The 27,412-nt window shown below is 40.0% G+C and overlaps 1 protein-coding gene across 2 annotated transcripts; it reads right to left on the bottom strand.

The window, feature by feature from the left end:
- Window position 1: 1 nt before the first annotated feature.
- LOC144525547 (putative ribonuclease ZC3H12C) lies at window positions 2-27,372 on the bottom strand. 2 transcript variants are annotated; one of them, XM_078262472.1, is made up of 6 exons: window positions 27,231-27,372; window positions 8,572-9,462; window positions 8,175-8,314; window positions 7,801-8,035; window positions 7,246-7,352; window positions 2-6,939 (listed from the first exon to the last, which is right to left on the bottom strand). In XM_078262472.1, the coding sequence occupies exons 2-6, from the start codon at window positions 9,348-9,350 to the stop codon at window positions 5,429-5,431; spliced, it is 2,772 nt and encodes a 923-aa protein (XP_078118598.1). In that variant the 5' UTR covers window positions 9,351-9,462; window positions 27,231-27,372; the 3' UTR covers window positions 2-5,428. The 2 variants fall into 2 exon arrangements, with proteins under 2 accessions (XP_078118598.1, XP_078118600.1); XM_078262474.1 differs by having other exon boundaries at window positions 27,235-27,372.
- Window positions 27,373-27,412: the final 40 nt, after the last annotated feature.

The following is a 27,412-nucleotide window of genomic DNA, read 5'->3' as shown; positions in this document are numbered from 1 at the left end:
ATAGCTTGAGTAGGGCTTTTATTGCTCACTTTTACATTACACATAACAAACAGTCAACATTTGGCCACAGTTTCCCAGATTCAGTAGGTATGACAGGTTAGCTTTTGTTTTGGGTTTCATTTCCTAAAGCTCAGTTGAGTCCCACGGCCCTGTAGCACAAAGTCTGAAGAGACCCACTCCAAAAGACATGTTTTAATAAAAAGGAACAACATTAACAAAAAGCATGAATGAAATGAAAGTAAAACTGTTTGTACAAAAGCATTTCAGCCAATTTCATTTGAATCTTCATTTTTTTTTCCTCTTTTTGATTAAATGGGTATTGTGTTTGGGCTGGGCACATCCTGTACATATAACTCATTCAAATTCATCAGTTTAAAGCAATGCCTTAGTATTGCACACTAAAAGGTGGCTACTTTTGAAACACAATTTGACTGCGCTAAATCAATATTTCACAAATAGCGCAGTTGTACATGACCGCTTTGGACCTTCTTTTGGAATTAAACTTTTCATCTGCCAGCAGGACACACAGTGAAACAGCAGCAATAGTCAAACACTTTAATATCTTCTTTTTATTTTGGTTTAATATAACCATCATTGACCTGAGCAAAGGGGAAAACATTGAAAAGCAAAAGAAAACAGCCTTTTACTTGGCTTTGGTCTCTGAAAAGGTGGCACTTTAATTGTTTATGTAGCAGAAATGAAGCTGTATTAAAGCACATTAGAAATATGGGTAGGAATAAACTGTGATAAACATGGACATTGTTGATATTTTACATTTCTTTCCTATTGGATAAAACTGCTGGATTTGAGGCCATTTTAGTCAAAAGAGCAACAAATGACAAAACATTATTGTAGAAAAAAACCTACCCATAAATTCTTAAAGGTGTGTTCAGACTGAACGTGAAGCAAATTTTAGGCAGGTTGATCACATGACAAAATGCAAGAGGATGTGAACCGAAGCAAGTTCACTGTGGACCCTATTCAGGTTCTACGAGACTTTAAGCTTGTCAAGGCATTGTGGGATAGCTGGCAGCATGGGATTGACCTTTACCGAAACCTGATGTGTTTTTACATCAATAGCAAATTAAGGTGAAATTTGCCCAACAGCTCGGTAGTGATTTGCGAGGGGAAACCATGATGTAGGCCTACTGGTGAGCAAGAAAGAAAATCATTGTTGCAGTTTCATACAACCTTGCTATGTTATTACAGGTACAAACCAAAAAAAATAAAAAGCTGCTTGGCTGATGTCATAATTTGTTCCAGTTCGTTGTTGCAAGTCATAGGGTGTCTATAGGTCTTTTTTTACAGAGGACATTTTGACACTTGGACAAATGATAAAATAAATGAAGGCTGAATTTCATTTAGCTGCTTCGGTTTCAGGGGGCTGGTGTTGTGCATGATGGCTCACTATTATACTGACATGGCTCACTGAGGCTGTGTTCAAAACCGCATATTATTCACATACTATTAATACTAAGTATGATGTAAAATTGAGTATGTGGTGCATTCCAACTGCATAGTATTTGGATTTCATGTACATTAGGAAATCCCAGATGTTTACGAGACGTGAGCTTACTGGACATACTCAACAGCTCCAAAATGCATTGCGGTTCATCAGACAATGGCTGACTGTGAGGCAAATGGTTTAAAGAATGAACCGTTGGATATAAGAGTAATGAATGATTGGAAGTTAAGATGTTAAGGTACAGTTAAGAGGAAAAGCGCAGGAGCTCACGTATATAATGTACCGTAGAAAACATATTTAATACTTACATGTTTAATCATTTAAATTTGCATTAAAATAATACTGGAAAATATTAAATTGAGTGGAAGAGGTAATGTTAATTCACATTTGTAATAAACAATTTTCACTTAATGTTTCGGCGGGTCCGGTAACATAATCAAAACAGTGGTGATGCAGAGAAGACATATTGCTGGAATTTACTTCAGTGTGAACAGTCTGCTGGTAATGGCATACTTAATCATTAATTCAGTAAGCAGTATGCAGTACATACAGATTGAGTATTTAGTATGCGATTTTAAACAACTTACTGCAGTAGAACAAAGCCATTGCTAATGTTGCTAGTAACACGTGTGACTGTGACAAAGGCTTATTATACACAATGCTCGCTAGCAAGCAAGCTTATGGCTACACTTGCGGGGGTTGATACGCAGATAGCGTCACAAAAAGTGTCATAACTTGGACAGAAGAATGCAATTTTCCAAAGCAGATGACTTCATTTACCACTTACAACGTACAGAGATGACACAAAAAGGAAAAAAGCTTGAGAAACATAATAAAGAACAGGAATGTTAAGTTTTGAGGTCAGTCCAAGTCTGGTTTTGCTAGCTAATAAACACGCTAACATTGGCTATTTGCGGTGAAAAACATGGACCACAAAAACGCCCAAATTCACATGAATAAAGCGAGGTGTAAATTTGCATGATCATATTCAGTCTGAACACTGTGAAGTAACATTTGTGGAGAAAATCAAACACATTAGCACAGTTAGCAAAGTGTACCTCCCCTTATTCAGCAACACTGACTACAATCTCTTCTTGCAGATAAACATGTACAATAGAAAAATAGCTCTAAACAAGTTCATGATAATAGAAAAATAGTCTTTGCCCTCATACACTAAATACGTTTTTTTAATATCCACAGGAATGTTAACACAGCACCTTTAGAGGTTTGTTTAATTGAATTGTAGAGTTTCTCAACCCTGTGGCGAACACGAGCACACAGTGCCAGCCAGACCAGCAGGGTGAGAGCACTTCAGCTATGACTGACTTACTCAGCCATTACATCATAGCACAAGGCCATGAGAGCATCAGAGAAAAAGAAATCAACTGACAGACAGGAATTACTGAGGACTTGTTCCTGAGATCGACACCTTTCAGATTACAGTACAGCCCTTGAGAAGAGAGCTTTTCAAGTAAGAGAGCTTCGAGAAGAAGAAAATGTGGTTTTAGCTTTCTGGGAAAAGCGTCACGAAAGATCTGGTGCCTGTGGCACAAATTTGAGAAGCAAGCTCATCAAAACCTCCTCTCTTTTAACAGCATTCACAAGTGCAGTCTATTTTTGCTCCAGAAGTGTTCCAAAAATACTGTTTTATACTGTGATGCTGACAAGCTTCAATATGTCTCATGAGTAATGAGACCACATCACATTTAACCACACCTTTATTTTTAACACCTTTAACCACGGAAATGATCTGCTTTTCACCATGGTTAAGCCGACTCAACCTCTAACCCGACTGAGTTTTTTTTTGGGCTACACAGTACCATGCTTTCAGTTCACTGACAATATAAACAATAACGGTCTCCAAAAAAGTGCATAAGAGACTTTCTCTTTCCTGCACTTTGAAAAAGGGAATAAAATACCCCCTCATATAAATAAAGGCTATGTCCATAGGTGACAAAGTCTGCCACAAATACTCAAAATATTCAACTCGAAATAGTTTTTGTTTAAATATTCTCATATATAACATTGATCTTGTTTAAAAAAAGTGTATAGGATACAATTTGTATCAATAAAGAGACCAGGCAAGAGTTAGTTTAGCTTTACAAACAATTCCTCAGACATTAAAATAATCCCATTGGTGGAGATAATAATAAAAATAAGAATATTACTATTTCATACAACAAATACAGTTCAAAGTGCTTAACATTAAGAGATGACAACCTAAAAGTACTTTGAAAGAGAAGGCAGATCAAAAGGAAAGATGCTTAGTTTAAAATTACGTCAAATTAGTTATAATATTTACTTTTGGTCGTACTTTTGGACATTTAATCGATTTCATTTATGAAGTGATTAATACAAATTCGTTATTTTAACAGATAATTAGTAATGAAATAATTGTTAGTTGCAGTCCTTGGACATTACTCTGATTAATCTGAAATTAAAAAAATGATTTAGACTTGCCAAGTTGAAACTATATTAGCTTATTGCTGTCTAACTAAGGTAATTAATTCATGTCCTTGATGGTAATGAATGAATTCAAGTTATTACCGCTTATATTTTTGTATTTTTCTTAAAGTTTCTTTCTTTACTAAACAACTGAGTTTTAATTCAACCAGTGAGATTATTAGCGCATCTGAGAAAAGTTTGTAGACCTAAAAACTACTATCTATAGGTGTCCCCATGATATTAAGTGTCTGGTAACATAGTCTGTGAGAGGAAGGTGTTTCCCAACTCTTGCCAGTCTGTTCCTGTCTTTTACTGCAAAGCTGTGGCTCTATTTAACAGAAGGGTACAAAAGAGTTTTACCCTGTTTGAGGCGGCTAAACCCTCCACGTCATGTCACCACTGACAACGGAGACCCTGTGTCTCATGCAAGACAGACATTCACACACATTGAAAGGTAATAAATTAACACATATTTTAAATTAAAATCTAAATAATACCAACAATCTTCTTTGAACCCTAAACATTTCTGGTGCTCTCCACAGCCACCTTCATATGATTTAGAATTTTGATATGGTTTAAAGATGGAAAAGAACTGAGGGGATGTTTTAAAACAAATAGTACTGAAAGCTGATGAACTGTGAAGTCAGCTGACAGGGCTCCTAGCAGACGAAATAAACGTATTCAAAAGTGAACAACAGCTTGGGGTTTTCAAGTGGAGTTTTTGCTATCTTCTTTGTCGGTGCCGCTTGACTTTCACTTCCGTGTGGGGGAAATCCACAAAATCTCACCACAACATCTTATCGGCCACCTGCCAGTCTACAGAGAAACCCTTGATCCATTTGTTTAGCTAATTCGACCATAAAATAAGGTAGGAATATATTTGCGATGTGTAATGAAATTTCACGATTAAATATATTATTTTACATAACCCACGCTGTCATCATCTTCGTGACTGGAAAACAGAAGTATTTCGCTCAGATGGTAAATAGGAATTTTAGATATACCTATACCGTGATATGATTGCCAAGGAAACACAGCAATAACATAAAAAGTGCCAAAAACCGAATCATTTAAAAGAAATCATCAAAATAACTTAAAATATAACAAATAAATTAATTTAAAATAAACAACACTGTCACCCTTAAAACACATTAAAAGCCTCCCTTAGCACACTACCTTTAGGTATTTACTCATAACCCAAAATAGCTCACAAAATGCACATTGAACCCCAACTTTCCCTGATCTTAAGTGCTGAAATAGCAGGCATATTCACTGATATAATATTCACTGACAAAATATGGCAATTTCCCTTTACAAAAATACCATTAAAAATAATGAGACAACTTCCCTGTTATGAAATTAAGCAGTCCATTAACTAAAGCTAAATGAGCTTCATATCTTCTGCTTTTGGTTTGTGTGTGTCCAACCTGACTTTAATAATTAAGATCATAACAAGAAATAAACCTGCAGAAGTGAGCCCAGTTGAGATTAGGCTGTAACTCCACCTTCTGGCTTAATTCAAGAACCGTGCTGCGATTTCTCCATCAGAATCGCAGCTGCAAGCTCCTGAGCATCCACCACATGAGGGTTCCTGGTCATCACCATCCTCACCAAGTCTGGAGGGAAGATGCGGCACAAGTCAACAAACACCCTCTCTCTAAGGTCCTGGTATTGACCCGAGACACGGGGTTCCTGTTGCTGGGGTACTGAGGACAGGTGGCTTTTGTGGGTAGTGAAGGATGGAAGGGACAGCTGAGGGAGAGGTGGAAGACTGGATGCTGAAAGGCCACGGGATGATGAATGGGCTTGCCTGCCCCAAGGAGAGTGCCAAGCCTTCTCGTGGACTTCTGGAAGGCTCTGGAAGCCATATGGATCATAGCAAGGCTTAGGGGGCTGCTGGTAATGGGGGTCCCAGTTTATCTGATGCTGTGGTTGTTGGTTTAGCCCCGATTGGTTTCTTCGGGAATGTAGTGGTGACCCTTTGTACACTTGGGGGTCCTGGAGCCCACCTTCCTGCCAAAGGGAGCCCATCAAATTGCTCTGAGAGTGGGAGTGAGCAGTGGATGTTTGGGGTGAACGAGCTGGGAATTCTCCTGGGAAACTGCTCAGCAATGGATGCCGAAGGTGGGGTGGGATGTAGGGTGAAGGGGACTTGAAGGGACGTGGAGATACATGAGAGGTAACAGAAGATGGGGGGTCTTCCAAGCCAAAACCATGTTGTCTCCGTAGTGCTTGAGGAACAGGATAGCTATAAGGAGCATGCTGGCCCAGTCCAGGAGGAACACGGCTTACAGGGTGGGCATTCTGGCCAGAGCAGTGATGATGGTGGTGAGGATGGTGGTGGTGATGGTGGCATTTGGAACCATCGTCTAACAAAGGGTCAGGGGAGAAAGAGTCTGAGCTGGCACTGCCTTCACTGCTACAGTCTGACAGCAGCGATCCAGCTCGCAGATCAGCTGGGAAGAAGCATTCAGGACTCTGTGGAACTACCAGACTGAGGCTAGAGTAGGCCTTTACCAGTGAGCTGTAGCCCAGCTCTGGAGACTCACATCTGTGGTAAGTTTCAGTCTGGCTTGGTCCAGATGCTCCAGCAACCCTCAAGCTGCCTCCACCACTTCCCCCAGGGTGCTCCCATCGGTCAAAGCTTCCTGATGAAGCCCCCCCCCCTGGAGCAGAATACCCTAGAAAGCTACTGCTACAACTACTGCTGCTGCTGCTGTTGCTTCCCCTACGTCCTTCCACTTTGGACTTGATCCGAAGCTTGTCCTCCAAGAGGTCAGTGAAGGAGCGCCGAAGGCTGGGGCTTGGCTGTTTCTTTGGAGTGCCCCGACTTGGCTCGGCCTCAGCCATTCCTTCTGGTTGACCAGAACTTTGGCTCTTTATCATCAGGGCATCTTCCAGTAGACCTCTAGAAGCTACTGATGACATTTTGGCACTGGCACGGAGCTCATCAGCCACAGCACGCTGGGGCTGGCTACCCCTTTCAGGGTGGTAAAACTTGCACTTGTGGCCATATGTGCACTTCTTCCCTAAAAGACGAAAAAAGAGAAGCATTTGTCATTAATGTGCTGGAATGAAAATGTTTTATAACATCTTAGAGGATAATATTTGCATCTTTTTGTATCTCTGTTAATTCCACTGCTCTAGAGCAAAGTTAACCTCTCTCGCATAAAAACAAAAGAGGTTGAATAACATACTTAAGGATCATTCTTTTTGTTATTTATTTCTTAAAATACAGGAATGTATCTAGAAAACCAAGTGAAGGTGCTAATTGGTGCAAAAATACAATTTGCAGCACAAACACTCAAGTGCATATAACTGCTGCATATTTTTACCATAAGGACATGGCTGCTTCCTGTGTTCAGGAACAATAGGCCTCTTCCTCAGGAAGTTTTCCAGACTGGGTCCGTGGCGTCCCAGTGGGTCATCTGGTGGCATGAACCTAAATACACAGTTAATAGATTAACCCCAAACAAACATACAGTAAATAGCTCATTAAATTGGAAATCCTCAGATAATTTCCCTGCAAAAAAGGATTGTGTCAAAGTTAGAGGGATACCAGCTATCTTTTAAGTTTTAACTTTCTTTTTAAGTGTTCTTTAGTGGTTCGGACACACACTGGACAAAAGTTAAAGTTAAGGCTTTTTATATTAATGGCTAATGAGTAGCAGCAAAGCCTCCGTCTTTAGTCTATTATGACTTTTCCAAAACAGAGGCTCCGTTTTCTTACTTTCTACCTTAGTTTTTTATAGTATTATCTCCTTTTAGTGACTTGTGGCAGGCAAAATGCAACTAAAGGATTTTCCGTAATGTAATTTCTAAAGGTATTAGCACTTTTCTCTTTTCTTCACTCCAATAGAATTTGTTCTCCTTTGGTATGAGTTGCTTACTTGTCGTTTACGAAGGAGTACATCAGTAGACGCTCATCAATGAATTTCTTCCACTCTGGCTTCTCATTGGCTAGGTCACGGTAGTTGTCATTGGAAACAATGATGCCGTCTGACTCGTAGGCCAGTTTGACGATGAATCGGTCATCGTAGCAAACCACACGGCGTCCCTGCACACGGCGAGATGGGGTGAAGACCAGGATCTTCTCTTTCTCTAGTCGCCGTAAAATCTCTTGGTCTGAAGAAAGAGACGGGATACAGTTAGACATAAAGAAAGGACAAGAAAGTTGATAAATCTTCCATTCAGTATTGATGACGATAAGAAATCAATCCCGAAGCAGAAGACTTTAAATCTATAGTAGCTGATTAGCCGTTACCTGTGATGAGAGCATCAGGTCGTGATTGCTCTTTTCTCCAAGCAGGGACAAAAACAGTGATGTCACGGTGGCCTTGCTCCAAGAACCAATCAACAGCCAGCTGGATGCCTTGACAGGAGAACACTTCCTTATTTCCATGACTGCAAGAGCAGAAAGGCACGTTAAAGACAATCAGTGATGTGAACACAAACGAAAGAGTTGTCCTACCACCAAAATCTAAAACTCTGTTTCATTTGACCATCAAAAAAAAAGGAAGGCATTGTTGTTTTGTCATATATTAGTCGTGGTAGTGAATAGCTACTCTTCCCCTACTCTAAGACATGGGATTTTCTTCACTGAGTGAAGCATCAGTGCAGTCATCATGTAAAATGTGGCTATCCGTTGTTATCCTTCTCACCTCATGGCTACATTGCTCCCATCCACCACAACGGGCCGAAGGTTTTCTTTGTCCTCCAGCAGTTGGGATGGACACAGCAGCTGACAGGAGTCCGGAGAGGAGTTGGAGAAGGAAGAAGAGGAGGAGGAGCAGACCAAAGCAGATGACAAAGAGAAGGAGGGAGACTGGGAGACAGTCAAACCTCTTTGTTGCTCCATCTCTGTCTTGGTTCCTAGTTTGACCAGCTCGCCCAGCATGTCGTTGATGAGTGCGTCTGGGCCCAATTTCCTCAGCACCAGCAGCACCAGCTCCTCAGAGTAGCCAAGCTTGAGAGCAAACTCCACCTTGGTGCGGTAGTCTGTGACAGGGTCAGTGGAGGATGATGTTTCTGGCTGTGGGGGGTCTCCAGGGGATCGGTTTGGTGCCAGGTCCAGCCTGACTGTCTGAAAGACTGAAGATGACTCCTGGTGCTGTAGGTGAGGCTGGTCTTGCTGAGGGTATTGAGATTCTGAACCAGACCCATTCTGGAGCCGTTCATCGTCACTGTCTGAGAAGTTACTGCAACTACTACTGCTGCTACAGATTGAATTAGTACTAAAACTTGTGCTACTACTACCAATACTGTTACCGCTGTTACTCGGGGCACCAGCTTTGACCGTTAAGACCCCTATATTCCCAGGATCCCTCACAGTGCTCAGGCTGACCTGCTGCTTAGCACCTTCCACATGGAGGTAGTCTAGATCCAGCCCCAGGCTGAGGATGTGGCCTGTCCCATCCTCCAGATGGTTTTTCACGCCCATGAAGCTGTCTCATACATCCAGCTCCACACCCTCCGTGAGCTCCCGGACACCTGACAGACCCCACTGTTACTGCTGGTAGTTAACAGCTTAGTGACTGGTCTTTGGAGTGAAGCTTGAGGGAGAGACAAGAAGTGACTGGTTAAATTCATGCAAGGACTGCATAAAAGTGATGAAGAGTATGCAGGAATGAATCAACTGCATTTACACTTCGTATTACCATGTGATCTGCATCTGGATATCATATCTGAATATTGAAAATGCCTGTTAATGCCATCTGTAAATTTAGGTAGGACGTATTGCAATCAGGATTCTATCAGATCTGAAGGTGATCTGGCTCACATTGTGATCAGATATCAGCCAGGTGTAAAAACATTCAGTACACAGTTTGGCCACATTCTTAAGAAAGAAATCTCTTCAACAAGTTGAAAGGTCGCTTTACTCTGCTTTTTCCTGCCAGCTCAGCAAGCTCAGCAAAAACTTAGAGACACCGTCTTCATCAGTAACAGAAAATAAGTAGAGTCCATAGGAGCACCACTTCCCATGAAACGTCTGCCAGCTACAGCATTTACATATTAAGATTTCTCAACAGAATTGAGCCAAAAAAACAAAACAAAAAATACAGGTCTTAAACGCAAAGTACCGTGATGATGCAAATACTAACCTTTAACAGGAGTAAATGCTTTAAAGCATAACTCTCGCCAAAATGCAACCTAGGGTCTTTTTGTGAATGTACCCAAGTCAAACTTTCGTTTAAAAGCATATTTAGGAGGGAAGCGTCACTTTATCCTATTTTCGTTTTTTTCGGTCAAATGGCCTTTTGAATGGGAGAGTTAGGGGCACTTTTATGCTAGCCTCAAAATAGCTATTTTAAAAAAAAAACACTAAGAAGGCTCGACACAACATGAAACTTTGCTCGAAGTATCACCAGGGGCTCTACACCTTAATGAAAGCATTGACAACATTGTTTGTGTACCCAGAGTTTACTAAAAAGAAAGGTTTTGAGCAACTCACGTTAGCAGTTGTTGTTTACGCTATCCGCCATTTTCCCAGTCCAAAATAGGCGATCTCCGAATGCGAATGAATGGACTCCATAGAAGGAAATGTCATTCTTATATGAGGCTCCTTTTTCAACTACAAGATCAATATTGTGTTTCACTAACGACAAAACAATAAATTATCTGTGCATTTATATGGAACTAAGCTTTTGGAGCTTTCCATCTTTACTCTCCTCCCTCGACTATTTTTGACTGGCTCGACAGACGGTGACCGGAAGAACAACAGCTACAGTGAGTTGCTCAAAACCTTTCTTTTTAGTAAACTCTGTGTACACAAACAATGTTCTCAATGCTGGAGTTCATGTGTAGAGCCCCTGGTGATACTTCAAGCAAAGTTTCATGTTGTGTCAAGCCTTCTTAGTGTTTTAAAAATAGCTATTTTGAGGCTAGCATAAAAGTGCCCTTAGGACTCCCATTCAAAAGGCCATTTGACCGAAAAGTGACGCTTCCCTCCTAAATATGCTTTTAAATGAAAGTTTGACTCGGGTACATTCACAAAAAGACTCTAGGTTGCATTTTGGCGAGAGTTACGCTTTAAGGATCCTTTAACCTGTAACCACCCTTACCTGCCCTCCCACTTCTACTGATTTGCATGTTAGCAGCGAGGAGCTTAGTCGTCAAAGAAACATCAATTAGACTAGAGGCAAAATACCAGATACCTGAGCCAAGAAACATGTTCAAGTGATGCCAAACTACATTATTGATGTATGTAATTACTGAAGACTTTTGCCAAGAATCATATCTCATATTGCAGACATGTAGGCTCATGCCAAGAATATTTTCCCAATACAGGGCTGGGTGACAAAATTGTTTTCTTTAAATCTCATAAATATGGATAGTCTATGATTTTAAGTGCTTTACACAAACTAAATAAATGTCAGAACTCTGACTGACATACGCTTGTATTTTATTTTAAATAATATATTGCTTGGTATTTTTAATTACAGTTGCGTGAGAATAACACATTAACGTGCCGTGGCTTGTCTGACTGACTTGAGCGCCACAGGCAGACTCTCTGATTACCTAATCTATGCAAGCATTAACTTCTCAGTTTACATACCATGATGGCTGTGTTGCCCAATGCACAACACATTCAGAACCTTGTGGTGCAATGGTTTCAGGCTAAAACACAATATTCCAATGTGCAAAAATATAACAATGAGCAGAATTGCTTGCACATGGATTCAATTTAATAAAACAGCATCACAAACTAGGTCTAATTCTGATTACTAACTGGAGAATCAACAAAGTTTCTTAACAAAGCCTTGGATACATACTGTATGTTAGCATGAAGGCTTAAGTGAAATACATGAGTACTGCCCCCTGAGTTATTTATGAATCCTTACTTTGCCAGAATTCTTTAAAGAAATGGTCTGACTTGAGACATTAAGTTAATCTTATTGTGAACAGTAATGTTTAAAGAGTAACTAACTACACCAAATTTCCAAATAAGAATAATTATTACTTGACACAAATAAATCAAAACAATACTTAAATGTGGTTGAAGGAAAGGATATAGCAACATTTGAGGATGTAGTTACTCTTTAAAAGAGCAGGTGACCATTATAATTGTTGTAACCGACAAAGTTCAATTTCATATTTCAAAGTGGCCATTTAAAGATGAAACTCCAGTTTGGACATATTTTCAAAACAATCCCTTCTTATTAATATACAATAAGTAATTTTAACAAAAAAAGAAGACAAGGAAATCAAACGTCACTGATGCAAACAGCCGACATTTCCAAAGCCTCAGCACAAGCTGCTGTTCTTGTCCAACCTGCACCACATAACGGCAACAAAAGCAACAGCAGTGGGAGTTTTTTGACCTGCAGATATGTGTTATCTACAGGCAAGAAAATACTACATTTGACTAAATGATGAGATCATGTTTTTTCTGAAAATTACGTCTGAAAAAGTGTCCGTCATATTATATTAGAAAACAGGACATTTTCCCATTTACAACAGCACATAGTGAGCCTGTTACTTAAAGAGTGTTACATTATAGGATTTCTGCTGGTTTGTGTGTTACAAGTATGAGTGTTACAAGTGCAGAAAGATCAATCAGACCATTGCCGACATGACTTGTTATAACAGTCTTAAATGTGCAAAAACACTGGTATGTTCCTTTAAAACTCCATTAAAAGACCATCAATGCAGTTTGTTTAATTTCAACTAAAACATTTTAAAGTGGTGCCTTACAAATTCACATTCTTGAAATTAAACACAAAGTGATATTCATGAAATTGAATCAGAATCTTTATAACATGAGCACCTAGCATGAACACCTCACACTGAAGTCCATGCAGGAATTACGAGCCTTTCAGTTTTAGTTATGAGAGCAATTTGAATGAACCCCTAATGGTCATTACAGCCTCTCTTTCTTTACAGAAGTGTTGCCCACTGGCCCTGTGAGGGTCCACGGATTGGATAAAACAAAGAGGGATCTGGTGTGGTAGGACATTGCTTAGTGACCTCTTTAAATAAACAACATGATCCTTTTCTCCCACATCTCAAAAACACACCCATACATTACAACAAGCACACACATAACTCCTACATAAATACATAGCAACTATACTTAACAGAGGCTTACTTTAAGCTTCCTTAAACGTTTATCCTTGATCTAGTTAAGTCTTGTTTGTTCTATGCATCATTTGCCCTCACTACAGCTTTAGGGCTTTTTTTTCTTTTTAGTGCACAAAGGAATTAAAAGTCAACGACCAGTGAATTGATAACTGGATTCAATGTTTTTAACACTCGTTCAAACCACAAACAAAAACCAGGGTCAGTGTGTTTGTGTGTTGGGTTGTTTATCTGTGGAAATTCCCATCAAGGGTACTCCCAAAGCATTGAACTGCTCCCAGGTCTGTGAAAAGCTTTGTAACTGCAGGCTAGGGGTTTCACAGAATGGTCAACAGAATAGTCACAGAATTGTAGACTAATAGTTTATCTGTAGTTTTAGCACGGTGCTGTAATAAAGCAGTGGCAATGCTTCTGCAGCAGATATGCAGCTGGTGGCGCTGTGGGTAGGTCTTGTTGACAATGGTCAATAATCATAGTTGTCATGTGTGACTTTAACACTGTACAGTGTGGGATGCTAAAGTAGAAAGAGACGTGGCTGTACGTCCCAATGCTACAATCAACACTGTGCCAATGTTAGTGAGGAGAAGCACCAACAGAGTGAACAAAGTAGGCAGACGACAATCGACCGAAGGTGGACGTAACTTAAAAAGGTGGTTGTTGTTGAAGATAGATTTGTTTGAAGAATTATTTTCTGTTATCTCATGTTAAATAAACAGAATTTAAGGTATTTAGAGAAGGAAGACGCCCGCTATCCTTGCAAGAAAGAGACAGTTATCTCCAGCTCAGACATGCCTGCATTAGTCTGGTTTAGTCCAGTCAGATCGCAGCTCATTTGTGAACAGCCTCTCAGAGCCAATCGAGGACTCTGCTGTTTCACCTCCCTCCAGGTGGGTCCCGCATACATTAGTTAACCCTTTACTGGTTGTATTTGAGACCTTTTTGACAAAAACTGATCAGTTATTGGCTGAAAGTTATTGGCTGAAAAGAAGTATATATATATAAGATATATATTTCCCGCGATTAGTCGGCTACTTCGTGAGAGTAGTTGATGACTACTAAAATGCTGCAGTCAATGAAAGCATGTAAGGTCCTTTTCAAACAAAAAAAACACTTTTGATTGTCTATTATCATGCTTTGGACAAAGTGGAAGCATCTCAGATTTGGTTTCACAGTTGTTTGGACAGTAAACCATCCTGACGTTAGCTGAAACTTAACTTTAATCTGACACAGCAGTGTGAAGCCTCCGAAAACATACAGCAACATATATGTGAAACAGAAGGAAATATAGTAAAAACAACAGACACTGTGGTCACAAACTGTGGAATTAAGGTGCACCAAGTTTTACATGATTCTCTTGAGACAGTTGCTTTAAAGACATCGTCATTAGCTGACCGGAGTCAGAACAAGGGGAACAAGGACCAAAAGCAGGTTATAAAGTGGATGGTCTATATCAATGACATTCCACGTCCGGGATTGCTCCGTTGCCGTCAGAAATTCTGCCAGATTTAACTCTTTTCAGCCGGATGTCCGTTACCTTTCGCTTTCTTCGTGTTGGCATTTTAAACTCCGGTGGATTTATGGTTGACTATGGTTAACTGCGCCTCAGATCTCTGCAGGGTAAATCCAGACAGCTAGCTAGACTATCTGTCCAATCTGAGTTTTCTCTCTCACAATTAAAGCAACTTTTGAACGTACACGTTCCACCCAAACTAGTTCCTTCCCGAGGCTATTTGTAGAGGCGCCGCGGCTTTTCCCGGTGCTTAGCGCCGCCCAAGATGATTGTGATTGGTTTAAAGAAATGCCAATAAACCAGAGCAGGTTTTTCTTCCATCCCAGAATGCTGTGTGGACTAGCCAGACCCTCCTCCGCAGCGCAGCAGTGGAGGAAGGTCTGGCAATGCGAGACTAAAAAGTGGATAAAGTGAAATTTCCAATTTTTTCCAATTTTTTTTTATCACAAAGGATTTCAGCGTTTCATTTGTAAGAGCAAGCTTGTGTTACTCTTTGTTTCAAAAGTGACATAGTCTTGCTTTAAATTAAGAATAATGTGACACCTGAACAGGAAATGGCTTTAAAAGTAATGTCCATCACATATTTTATTCAAGCCCAAAAATATTATTCATTATCAACCAGCCTCTGCAAACTAATTAAGAAGAGTTAATTTCAGACTTTGTATGTGTGTATGTGTGTTTATATATTCTATTTATATAGCGACAGTTGTAATGAGGAGTCTCTTGGATCTCAGGCTAAAGCACCGGAAAGCAGGGGCCTCTTAATGTCCCGACCCCGATGTCTAAGCTGCCGCGGCACTGTTTGTCACCCTGAATGCCACAAAAGAGCTGGAATAATTTAGTCCGCAACAACAAAAGAAGCACAAAAGGAAAGAGTGAGAGTGTGTTTTTGTGTGTGTGTGAGGGGATGGGGGGGAAGAAGTGTGTCTGGCTTGCCGTCATTCAACAATGCAGCTGCCTCCCAATCTGTCCTCCTGTGATGGGAGTATTGTTCTCCAGGCCCGAGCAGTGTGCACAGACGGAGGCTGGGGCATTTTAAACCCGTTCACCCCCACCAACACACACACACACATGATGCCTGGTGATGCAGCAGTCACACCAGCCTTGGTCACAGGTCGCCAGACGGAATCTTTGAGGAGTCAGCAGAAATATGAAGGTGACACAGCAAGTGTAAATCACCCAGTCAGAAGCAGTCAACTACTGTATGTGTGATCATCGCAGTCAGTATGGCTTTTAGTGTCCCACTGTGAGTTTTAGAAAAAAATATGTAATACAAACAAGGTAAATAAATGTATTCACATAGTATTCATGGTTTTGTTGAGAAGTTACAACACCCACTAAAGAACCAAATACGTATAATACATTGTATAATACAAATATATTTTGCCTTTTAATGCTAAACCATCATCACTATAGTAATGTAGTCTGTGTTATTGTAATGTAGTCTTGCGTTTATTAATAATCTTTTGGCAGCAAATAACACTATGAATATAGTAAAAAAAAAAAGAATTCTAACAATGTCACAAATCAACAATTAATGAACAACAATAATCTACAAGCCACTATTGTGCCAAATTTGATGCTTAGCTGAAAAAATATTCATTATGAAATGTTTTATAAGCTTTTCCAGATTCAACGTGACATTTTTTATTTGTCTTTACATTTTGAAGAAGACAAAAATAATACATGCATCACAATAATGTAGGAGGCTAATAAAGAGTATTTCAGTTTATTTTGGTTGATACTTCAGACATTGAGAAATATTTCTCAATTGGGAAACTTCTAAGTAAAAAATCTATTTAGCGACTTTTTGTGATTTTGAATCCAAATCTTTATGAACATATTATACAGAAAGAATAACTCATCTACCAAATAATTTCTGGATGGGTTTAGTGGGAGGGGGGCCTGAGTCTTTCCATAGTGAACAGATGCTGCAGCCTCCACCTCAGTGACCCAGCCTGCCTGCACAGCTTCTGCACTGTGAGTATCTCTGTATGTGTCATGATCTGGGGTTAGCCCCCTTGGGGGTGTACGGAGGGATGAGCTCCCCCGAGTCCAGACCCTGACCAGTCCCTCAGGGTTCCCGCATGGCTGCCATTTGCCGACTGAGCCCGGCAGTGAGCCAGTCTGCCACACCAGCGACTGGCTGGGAGGGGGACAAAGGGGGTGTAGAGGGTGGGGGTGGGGGGTAAATATCGGCAGTGGGGGCAACAGATGCCTGCTGAAGTCACAGGGGACCTCCCTGAAAGCATCCTCCACCTTCCCCTCCTGCCTCTGCAACTGGTGGTGTCCAGATTCATCCTCAGTGATACATATCACCACTGTCTGTCGTGTAACCTTTTTGGATAGAGGTTGTGGGTAGCACTTACTTTCACCTCAGAGTTGTGCAGACTCTCAGTCAGTTACATCTGTTCTGCCTCTCTGTTGCTAACTGAACCCAGGAGCACCATGTCATATGTCATATGTGGGGATCTAGAATCATTCATCATATCTGGTTCCACTCTCATCAATATTTAATATACTTTTCTTATTGATTTTGGATTAATTAAATTGGAGTGAAATTAAACTATTCATCATGCTGTGGGAGAACCCCAAGGAATCCCCCAAGAAGCCCTGGTTGAAAACCACACAAAGCCTTTTTATCTGTCTCAATTTCACTTGTGAACAAACTTTATACTGTACATCTACACTAAAACTTTCCAAAGTGAGCAAAACATTCCTATAAACCACATTTTTTCCAATTTTTTTTTTTTAACATATCCAATAGTTGATTTGAGACATTTCATTCTGGAAGTGGTGAATGGACGGACATTGCTATCTGCTACTAGCGTGGCTAAAACAAACTATTCTTTAATTGGGCATTGTCTGTCTATAAATTCAACCGTTTTGAACCGTGTTTTGTTAATAAGTATATTTGCCACTTTCAACATGTAAAACAGATCTGAGCTAGATACAAAATAACACAATCATCACAACAACTTTGGAACTTGGAGTTTCTTTGTCTAGCTAACTCTCTAACGGCAGCATTACACCACATATGAGCATTTTGGTCACATCTACATATAGACCTATTGCTGCTGATTACTGTAAGTGACCCATGACAAAGCATGATAACAGTGTTCTTAATATTCTTTACCATGCAAAACTGAGGCTAACCCAGGGCAAAGCACAAGAAGAACAAAAGGAAAACACTTACCACGCAGCTCCAAAAGAAACAGCAAGGCAGCAAAACAGAGAAAAGGCAAGAACTCCTACAATTTCTCTCCTGGAATGCTGCCTTTGGTCATTCCAACAACAAAGCATAAGTCAGAAAAACGTTAGGGGGAAGTTCCCAATAATGGTGCTGGTAAAGTAAACCCAGATTTATGACAAAATCCCTCAAAAATCAAGTCAAATCTCAGTATCCAATCTCCAGTATCCAGTATCTAAAGAGTTGGAGAATGTAAAGCTGTCAATCCAAGTGGGGCTGAGCAAAATTAGTTTCCTGGTTGAGTTTAGCAGCAATCCTAAGAGATCAGCTTTCAAACTCTTCTTTTTGGTTGAGCAGCAGAGTGCAGTTTCCTGAGGCTGCAGGTTGAGCAGTGTGACTGACAACAGATGGAGTGGAAAGCATCTACAATCCTCCTCCTCACACTGCTGCTGCCTCCTGACCAATGCCAACGCAGAAATCTGACCACAACCTGTCTTCACCAAAGCTTATTCTGTCCCCCACCACTCCACCAATAGAAAGGGACAATAACATAAGCTAGGATATCTCCACCCCCCCCCCCCTCCCCTTTACCCCAAACATCACAGACAACAAACACACACACACACACACACACACACACACACACACACACACACACACACACACACACACACACACACAACACACCAGCCCATTCGCCGGCTTGAGCCATGAATGGACGAGAAGGCGTGAGTTGACAATGGTGGGGAGGGGGACACAAAGGAGGGCCCTCGGCGGGCAGCTGCACACACACTCACCATGCTCAGGGCCATTACACACACACACACGCACACACACACACGCACGCACGCACGCACACACACGCACACACACACACACACACACAAATACAGATATATGAGGAGAAAGAGTGAGGGAAAAAAAAAAAACAGGACCCAGAATTGAGCCCTGCGGAACACCTGGCCCACTGGGGACGGCTGCCGCCTTCGACCTCTTTGTTTCATCGGTGGGGGATTGGTTTGACTCAGACAATGAGGCGAATTATGTTAAAAGTAATGTGTGCTCTCAAAACGGGTGTTTGGAATGTAAGCGCTTGTGTGTGTGTTTATGTGTGTGTGTGTGTGTGTGTGTGTGTGTGTGTGTGTGTGTGTGGGGGTGCGTGTGTGCGTGCGTGCGTGCGTGCGTGAGAGTGTGTATATGTCTGACGGAAAGTTAGCAGGTGGGAAGGAAGCTATGAAGGGAAAAAGCCTTCAAACTAACAAGATGCAGAAAAGGAAAAGAGAAGGAAACGAGAAAAAAGGAAGGGAAAAAAGCAAGAGTAGGGCTCTATTGTTTGGACACAGCCCTGACAAAATTGCTGCATATTTTCAATGGCCTCAGATTGTGAGGAGGGGTATTACTTGTAGGCTCAGAGGATGGCAGAAACAAAGACTGGCTGCCTGTCAGGCTGGACTTAAACAGTTCCAGTTACCAGGCCATTTTACCTTCAGAAAGGAGGTTAATTTTTTTCTCCCAACATTGCCAACCTGTCAATTGTCATTGAATCATTGTGCAGACAATATTACAGTAATGTAAATTACCAAATAAGACAAAATTAAGTAAATCATGGAGCATTGCTTTACTGAAGAGGAGATAGTATTCTATAATTTCAGAGCAAGGGAATACATGTATTAACCCTAAGTATGTAACCTGTACGGCCTCTCTGGCACCGCATGTCCTGGTTTTTTTTTGGACACACATAAAAGTTAAAATATTCTCAACTTTTTAGCGGAGGGCTATTGAGATCTTTCACTTAATTCGAAGTACCAATAACACAATATAAAAATACTCAACTATAAGTAGAAGTCCTAAGTAGAAGTGTCAAGTATCAAAAGTGAAAGCCCTCATATGAAAAATGGCCCTATTCAAAGTGTATTACATGCATGTGTGTGTGTGTGTGTGTGTGTGTGTGTGTGTGTGTGTGTGTGTGTGTGTGTGTGTGTGTGTGTGTGTGTTTGTGCATGTGTGGTGACTGTGGTGTGTGTCTATCCTGTTAAATGTGTTTAACTGCTTTTAGTGTCAGTTTTATTACTCAGATATGGGAATGGCAACACCAATTGATTCTGTCAACTTTGGCAACCGGCCCCAATGGCTTGTTGCCAGCCTGGCAAACATTCTAAAGAAGCGTGATGCAGTCCTTTGCATGCTCAGTAAACGTTCCTTGAACCCAGAACATGCAAATCTGATGGGCACAGTTCCCATTTAACTAACATTTATTTCATCAGGGTTGAGCACTCATTTAAAGTTATTACAGTAAATATTATTGGTATTGTATATGTAAATTTGCCTAGTGTCTATTTGGCCTCAATTACATCACATGGCCTGATTTTAAATTTTTTTAAATGTTGACTTTTTTCGCCAAATTATTCTTGCTTATGAGTGGAAAACTGTGTAAACAGTTAGACTAAATTCAAATAAAAAAGTATAATATTGTTTACTATGTTATATTGTTGTACTATACATTATGTTGTGCAATACTATATTACTACACTTCACCTTATACTATGTCTCATATCCTTTACTATATCATAATGTACCATGTTATACTATATTATGTTAATGTGTTACATTGACTATTACATTATATTCTATTATATTAAAAGACAAACACTGAGTACCAATTAATTTTATCATATATTGGTGTACACTGTTGATTCTGCTGCTATTAATCATACCACTGTTACTTTTGCATGTAATTTTGTTTTGCTTGTATAGTTTCAATGTACTTGTACTGCTACAACTGAATGTCCCTGAACCACTGAACATTTAGGTGAATATGTTATGTGCAATCAAATCTATTCATATTGGTTGGTACTCACAGAGTGAAACATTTTTCACCTTAGAAGTAGACAACATTTTTGCAAATAACTGTAGGTTATATATAGAACTAATCACATGTACTTGGAAATTCGGGTCAGTGGTTTTTCTCATCTTTCAAAATCAGACTGAAGCCGAAGTGAGTCAGCAAGCAGTGATATGTTAAAACTGTTAATCATAAGGTTATAATGATGGCGTACACTGTTTCACCTGCATAACAAAAAAACATCACAAACACAAACATATATATCACGTCAGACATTATGCTTTATTAGTGCATTGTATTTTACATAAAGTACTTCATGAATAAATCCTATGCGATAATTGCTTGCTAAGGTAATAATATAAAGATGCTAAATAATTTGGACATCGTTACATGATGTAGCAGTCAGTTACATTATTAAGCTCAGTTACACTTTAAGTATTTTACTCTTGTAAAGTTTTTTTAAGTTTATATTTTCACAAGGTATTATAGGGTCAAATAGTATAGCTTTTAGTTTGGTATTTTAGTTAACATGCATATTAGATCATTATGCTAACTTCATTCAAATCCGCATTTCTCACACAAGTAAGCCCACAAGCTTTTACAATTTACAAGAAAAGAAAAGAAAAATTAAACAAATACCATAAAAACTAATTTGTATCTGGGAATATAAACTGCTTAACAGAGATTGGCTTCAGGCAAGTAGTTTCATAATTTGTCTTAAATCTACAGTATGTAGTCAGGGTCATTCCAGTGTGTGGTGGGCACTAAGTCACTTCAAAATTAAAGAAAAAAAGAGGCCTAGGATATTAACAAATCAAACAGGATCTGTATTACAATTACATGTTAGTTAATTTATAGTAATTTTATAATTAGACTGATTTTCTTCTCTACTCTCTCTCTACAACCCCCACTCCTGCTCCTCTCTGACTTGCAGTGACTCTTTAATTGGGGCTCAGCTGACAGGTTTTCCCCTTGGGGAGCAGGAGCCATGTGGACCATCTGCTTCTAGTCGCAGGAAGAACAGGTGTCCTGCTCCCCGCCGCCTGCATGCACCTTACCAAGCCTCTTGAACGCAGCGCGGCACAGTGCTGCTGCTGTTTACCCAAGATAAATCTGAGGAGTTCTGTTTGACCTGTGTGGCTATTCTACCTCAAACAAAAGAGGAAACATATGGAAGTGCCACCAAATCTGACATGAAAGTAAAAGTATGTTATTGCAGTTCTGAGCCAACTCTTTTTGTTTGTTTTTGTTAGTAAAATATTATCAAAAATGGATCTATGTTTTTTTTAATAAGCTTTTCTTATGTCTGCACCCCACCTAATTCACAATGATCACACTTTGGATTGTACCTTTATTAAATAAATTAGTTCTGCAGGGAAATTATCCTTTGCATTCATTTTCCGGTGTATTGCTGTGTTAACACACCATAGGGCACAATCCCACTTTGATTAAACTTTGATCTTATATTATTGAAGTCCATACATAATTATTTAATCTAAAATGGATGCATACAGTCCTGAAATTCATATTACAGTAATACTGAATATTCAAGTTTGACTTGTTTTTGGAGAAAATATGTGTTAATTGTATGTATAATGTACAACACACTGACATAATAACTAGCAGATAAATCAATACATTTAAAATCTTTAAGTCTTTGGAATGGGAGGATACCGGAGGACAAAGAGGATAATCCACACAGAAAGTCTTTGGCCAATTCGTGGACTCAAACACAGGGCCGTCTTGCTGAAGCAATGTGCACAAAATGTGAATAACACCGCCTCTAGTCTGAATGCAACCACACAAGTTATTAGGCTATTAGCACATTCTTGTGGATTTCATCAACATTTGATCATTAATTTATGAACATGAACAAAATTAGCAATGGAGTCTGTAAACCTGCAATCCCTAAAACAATCCTCTCCAGAAAATAATTCCAACATGCTTGATCACAGTCAGGGTTATGTGTAACTCTTTTTCACATTGACGTGGGTGACGAGAAAAAAAAGAGAAAGGACAGAAGAAAGAGAACATGTGAAGATAATCCAGGCAGAGGGATGGATGAATGTGTGCCAGTAAAGAAACAGCAGGAGCAGAGGCTGCAGCAGCTCTGTCTTCAGCCCACTGGGTAAGCACTGATCCAGGCAGCAGGGATTACTCCAGCCCCTTAACAAGGCCTGAGAGGTGGATACAGGGTGAGGAAGAGGTCCAGCTGGTATCATCCACACACACACACACACACACACACACACACACACACACACACACACACACACACACACACACACACACACTTAACAGGCATAATGCTATACTAACAGCCCCCACACATGCTCCTACCTATGGAGAGGGTAGCCAAACAAACCAGATCTGTGTGTGTGTGTGTGTGTGTGTGTGTGTGTGTGTGTGTGTGTGTGTAGAGGGGGATGGGACAGGGTCACCGAGGACTTTGAAGACACAAAAAGTTGCCCTTAGGCCTAGTGCCCTCTGGGTCACTTAAGGAGGCAAGGAGGCAGCATGAAAACATGTGCGCACACACACATACACATACACACACTCACGTGCACACCACCTGCTGTTCACACTGGCTCGTGTTTGGTGTAATGGAGATGGAGTGATTCAGCAGCCACACAAAGCAAGACACATTGCTGAGATTTACCACATAACTCAAGCCAATAAAACCTCCGCGGCAACCGGTCAGCATCTTTGGAATTGTAGTTTTCAAAGAGGAACAGCAACTAAGGGTTATTTTCATCGACTAACAGTCTAAAACCCAAAGATATTCAATTTATAATCATATAATACAGAGAAAAGCAGTGTAACTTCACATTTGATAATCTGGATCCTGCAAAATGTGTGATGTGTGGTTGATAGATGAGTTAAACAATAAAGCTATTAATCGTTTCAGCAGATTCTAGCCATTAGATTGAACTGTTTGCTGGGAAATCATACACACACACACACACACACACACACTTCTACCATGTGTATTCCAGCACAATTACACAAGACACTTCTGCCTATTGTCAACGAGCAAACATTACAAGTTTAGTAGAAAATGAACACTGCTATGACCTCCATTCTTCTGTCTATACTTTGAAAGAATGTGGAGGATTAACTATGGAAAAGATGAAAAATGTGTTTAGAAAACTGTATTTTTAGTTAAAAATGTTCCAGACTTCCTGAAGTTTCTGGGCCCAATGTGATTTTGAGAGGTTTATTCCATAAAGAGAACATCAGTAAATTTTCCTGGCGAGTCAGGGGAAATCTTAAGCTGACGTGCCAAATGGTTTGTTAACACAGAACCATCAGAGAAACCGTCACTGGAAACTGTTTGGAAAATGGCAGGCTACTTCAAAAAAATACCAGACAGGTGATTGGATAAACCATCTGTCTTTCACGTATGCCATTGTTATTTTGAAAAAACAGTCGTGGCCATCACACACCTAGACCACGCCCGTAGCTGCCAGCAGTTCCTCATTACACTCTGACTGGTTCGGTCCGCTGCTGTTCGGAAACAAACGCATTACTTGAAGCCTGACGAGATGGATTTTCATGTGATATGTGATCCCGCAATTCTCTCTCGTGATAGGGTGCTAATCCAGCTGCCATGCAAGGTAAGGAAAATCTGGGAATTTTTCGACAATGAAATACTATCAAGGGGAAGCATTTTTTTGTCACAGAGGTGATTTAACATGATTATGGTAAGTAAGGGAAACGTCAGGGAATTACACCTTTACAGCTTTAAAGACGATAAAATATCTTTCATAGAGTACATACAGCGAGTCACACACACACGCACACACAAACACGCACGCACACACACACACACACACACACACACACACACACACACACACACACACACAGCTCCCTAATTAAGTCATGATAGATCGTCCCCACAGGGCCAGGCCTGAACACTGCAGTGTGTGTGTCTGTGGTGTGTATTGTGCAAATTTGCACATTTCCATATATACGGCTGCATGCTTGTGTGTGTGCGTAAGTGCGACCATGTGTCTGGCCGCATGCAGGTGTGTGTGTGTGTGTGTGTGTGACACCGGGGCGAGTGCCGGGTCAGCGGGGTCAAAGAGGAACAAAAGAACGGAGCAGCTCCCAGCTGCCGGGCCAAACGTCATCCAGCCCCACATCCCCCAATTCCTTTTCAATGGGAGCGTGCCGCTGTCCTGCTCCTGCTGACACATGCACATTTACACACACTCAGAGACACACACATGTCCCTCCCAGCAGTCCACAGTCATGTCTAGAGCTCACTGCAGCAGGCAAACAGGGTAAAAGGGCACATAAAGACATGCAGAGCATGCATGGATGCAAATGCACAACACAGACTAACATCTGAAAGCACACATCAGTGCTTCCTCTCAGATTTTAACAGCATTTTGACCAACTGTCGATGAGAAAAGTGCAGGAAATAAATAATTTTATATTGTTGGACTCACACTTTTTGCTGCTGGTTTGGTCAAATATTGTGAAGAGGCTATTTCAGACTAATCAGATCTTTCACTTAATTAATAGTACCACTAACACAATATAAAAATACTCAACTATAAGTAAAAGTCCTCAACAGTAAACCTAAGGTCGTTTTTTAGCCTCAAAATGTTCTTAAAATATCAAAGTAGAAGCACCCATCATGAAAAATGGCCCTATATAGAGTGTATTAGTACATAATATTACTAAAGGTGTCACTTTTCTACAATCATTCAATCAAAATGTACAATAGCAGCGGTTCAAAAAGTGTAAACTGTTTTCTAAATTCCGATTATCCAGAGTAACAAAGGATATTGATTGTGTATATGTTATTTTACGTTTAGTTTTTCAATGCTGTGAGCACAACAACAGATGGAATTCCATTCATCTCTATTGTATCGGGTTGGAGATATAGAAGGAACATCTGAAAAATGAGATAAATAAAACTAAAACTATCTGTACTGCTTGATGCCACCATGCAGAGGCACGTGAGAAAATAATGTACAGTATGTTCTTTTTTCATTTAAATGAACCAACCCTTTAAGTTTTCTTGTTTCCTCAGAACCTGCAGTCATGACACACATAGCAGTGTATATGGGCTTATGCATATATATTACTTGCTTGTAGGTATGTCATTCTGTGTATTGCCTTCAAATTGGTACACTTTCATGTCACGCACATACAAGAGCCCAGCCCACATGGACCAATACGACAGCGGAGAAAACATTTATCAGAAAAGAACATCACTTCTTATGAATTATTACATTGCAAATAAAAAATTGTTTTTCTATCCATGCTTCACAAATAAAATCTGCTAAAAAACTCATGTGAAGTCAGCAGAGATGGATATTTTGCTCAAAAGGACATATAATCTTCATATAATAAATAAATATTCCAATATCTAATATTTCAATATAAAACTTTAACATGAGTAATGTTTCTTAGTGCTGAAGTGTTGCAGCAATGATTCATAACAAATTGCCTAGGTGTGGAGACAAAACAGCTAAACAACCACAGCGATGCAAAAACCTTGGACTTTATGTGTACTGTGTACTACACTCTGACATGACATGAAGTACACATAACTTGTTGCTTTAAGGGAACAAAAACTAAGTGAATATTTTAAAAGGTGTTTGCTTTGTGTCGGAAACATGACTGAATGATGTCACAGATCATCTTTTCTGTTTTTTCATCACAGCTGTCAACCCCCCTGAGTGTGGCTTGTGGTGTTTCAGTCAGCTGTGTTGAATGACTAAACCAGTCAGCTATGACATTAGGACATGTAGCTGTCAAAAGCCAAATATTTTGCTCTGTTTCGACAGTCAGGACATCCACCTACTTTGCATATAAGAACACGAACAGAGTGTGTCGGCGTGTGTGTGTGTGTGTGTGTGTGTGTGTGTGTGTGTGTGTGTGTGTGTGTGTGTGTGTGTGTGTGTGTGTGTGTGTGTGTGTGTGTGTGTGTGCGTGTGCGTCTAGAAAAGAGGAAAGCAAACTTGTTGTTTGATTGAACTAAATTAAGTCACATTTTGAATAATTATATTGCATAAAGACAAAAAAAAGGTCCTTAACGGTTTTAAATTCATCTTGCATATCAGCAGAACCACAACAGTCGTATCGTATATGGTATTACACAGCGTTTATACTGACTTTACTGCAGGTCCCTGTTTGTTACCTGCTCTGTGTCGCATATATTTGACACCACAAACATAAAAACCACATCAATGCGTTCGCCAGGCTTTTATCTCTCTTGTGATAATAATATTTTTGCCGTTTGGACCCACGGTTTTTGAATTACAGAACAAACTTGAGATGGCATATTTTGTTGACTTCTAAGTTATTATTTTTGGCTTCTACGCCTAAACTGTTTTGTTTTAGAATAGTAAAAGTGATCAATAGTAAACAGACAATGAATTGATTGGACCTAATTGTAGTTAGCTCGTGTAATTTCACTACAATATCATTTTGTGGGGGTTTTAAAATCTGTGGCGTTATATTCCTGCAAGAACTGAAGTTGTTACTATGACTACAAACTTCATAATTTTTACTTTATCGTGGTTTTGACTTCCTTTTAAGTATCCCTGCAAAACAAAGTGGCGTTTTTATATTCTTTAGTGGCATTAAATGTAGGTTCCTCACGTCTGAAATATAAAAGTGTCGCGAATCGATTTAAAAAGAAAAGAAAAGTAAAGAGGAATGACAGGTCATAACTTACTTACTACTTTAGGCTACGTGGCATCCATTCCGTCCTGGTGACTCAAGCTGCCGGCTGAATGAGAAGCTGACAAAGTCGGAATATTTCATACATGTAGTTGCTTGCTGCATGTGCGTCAGAGAGTTATAACAGAGCTACTGTTTCCATCTTGTAGCCTACCTGCCTGACGTCTCCTCCCAGCG

The sequence above is a fragment of the Sander vitreus genome, chromosome 11 (genome assembly GCF_031162955.1).
Source record: "Sander vitreus isolate 19-12246 chromosome 11, sanVit1, whole genome shotgun sequence".
In the NCBI taxonomy this organism is placed as follows: Eukaryota; Metazoa; Chordata; class Actinopteri; order Perciformes; family Percidae; genus Sander; species Sander vitreus.
This window is presented reverse-complemented; position numbering and strand designations above follow the sequence as displayed.

Coding starts and splice junctions, on each gene's coding strand:
- LOC144525547 (XM_078262472.1), bottom strand. CDS start 9,350: ATGGGCGTGAAAAACCATCTGGAGGATGGGACAGGCCACATCCTCAGC. Junction 8,315..8,571: donor GGGAGCAATGTAGCCATGAG/GTGAGAAGGATA, acceptor CTGCTCTTGCAG/TCATGGAAATAAGGAAGTGT. Junction 6,940..7,245: donor GAAGCAGCCATGTCCTTATG/GTAAAAATATGC, acceptor TTCGTCTTTTAG/GGAAGAAGTGCACATATGGC.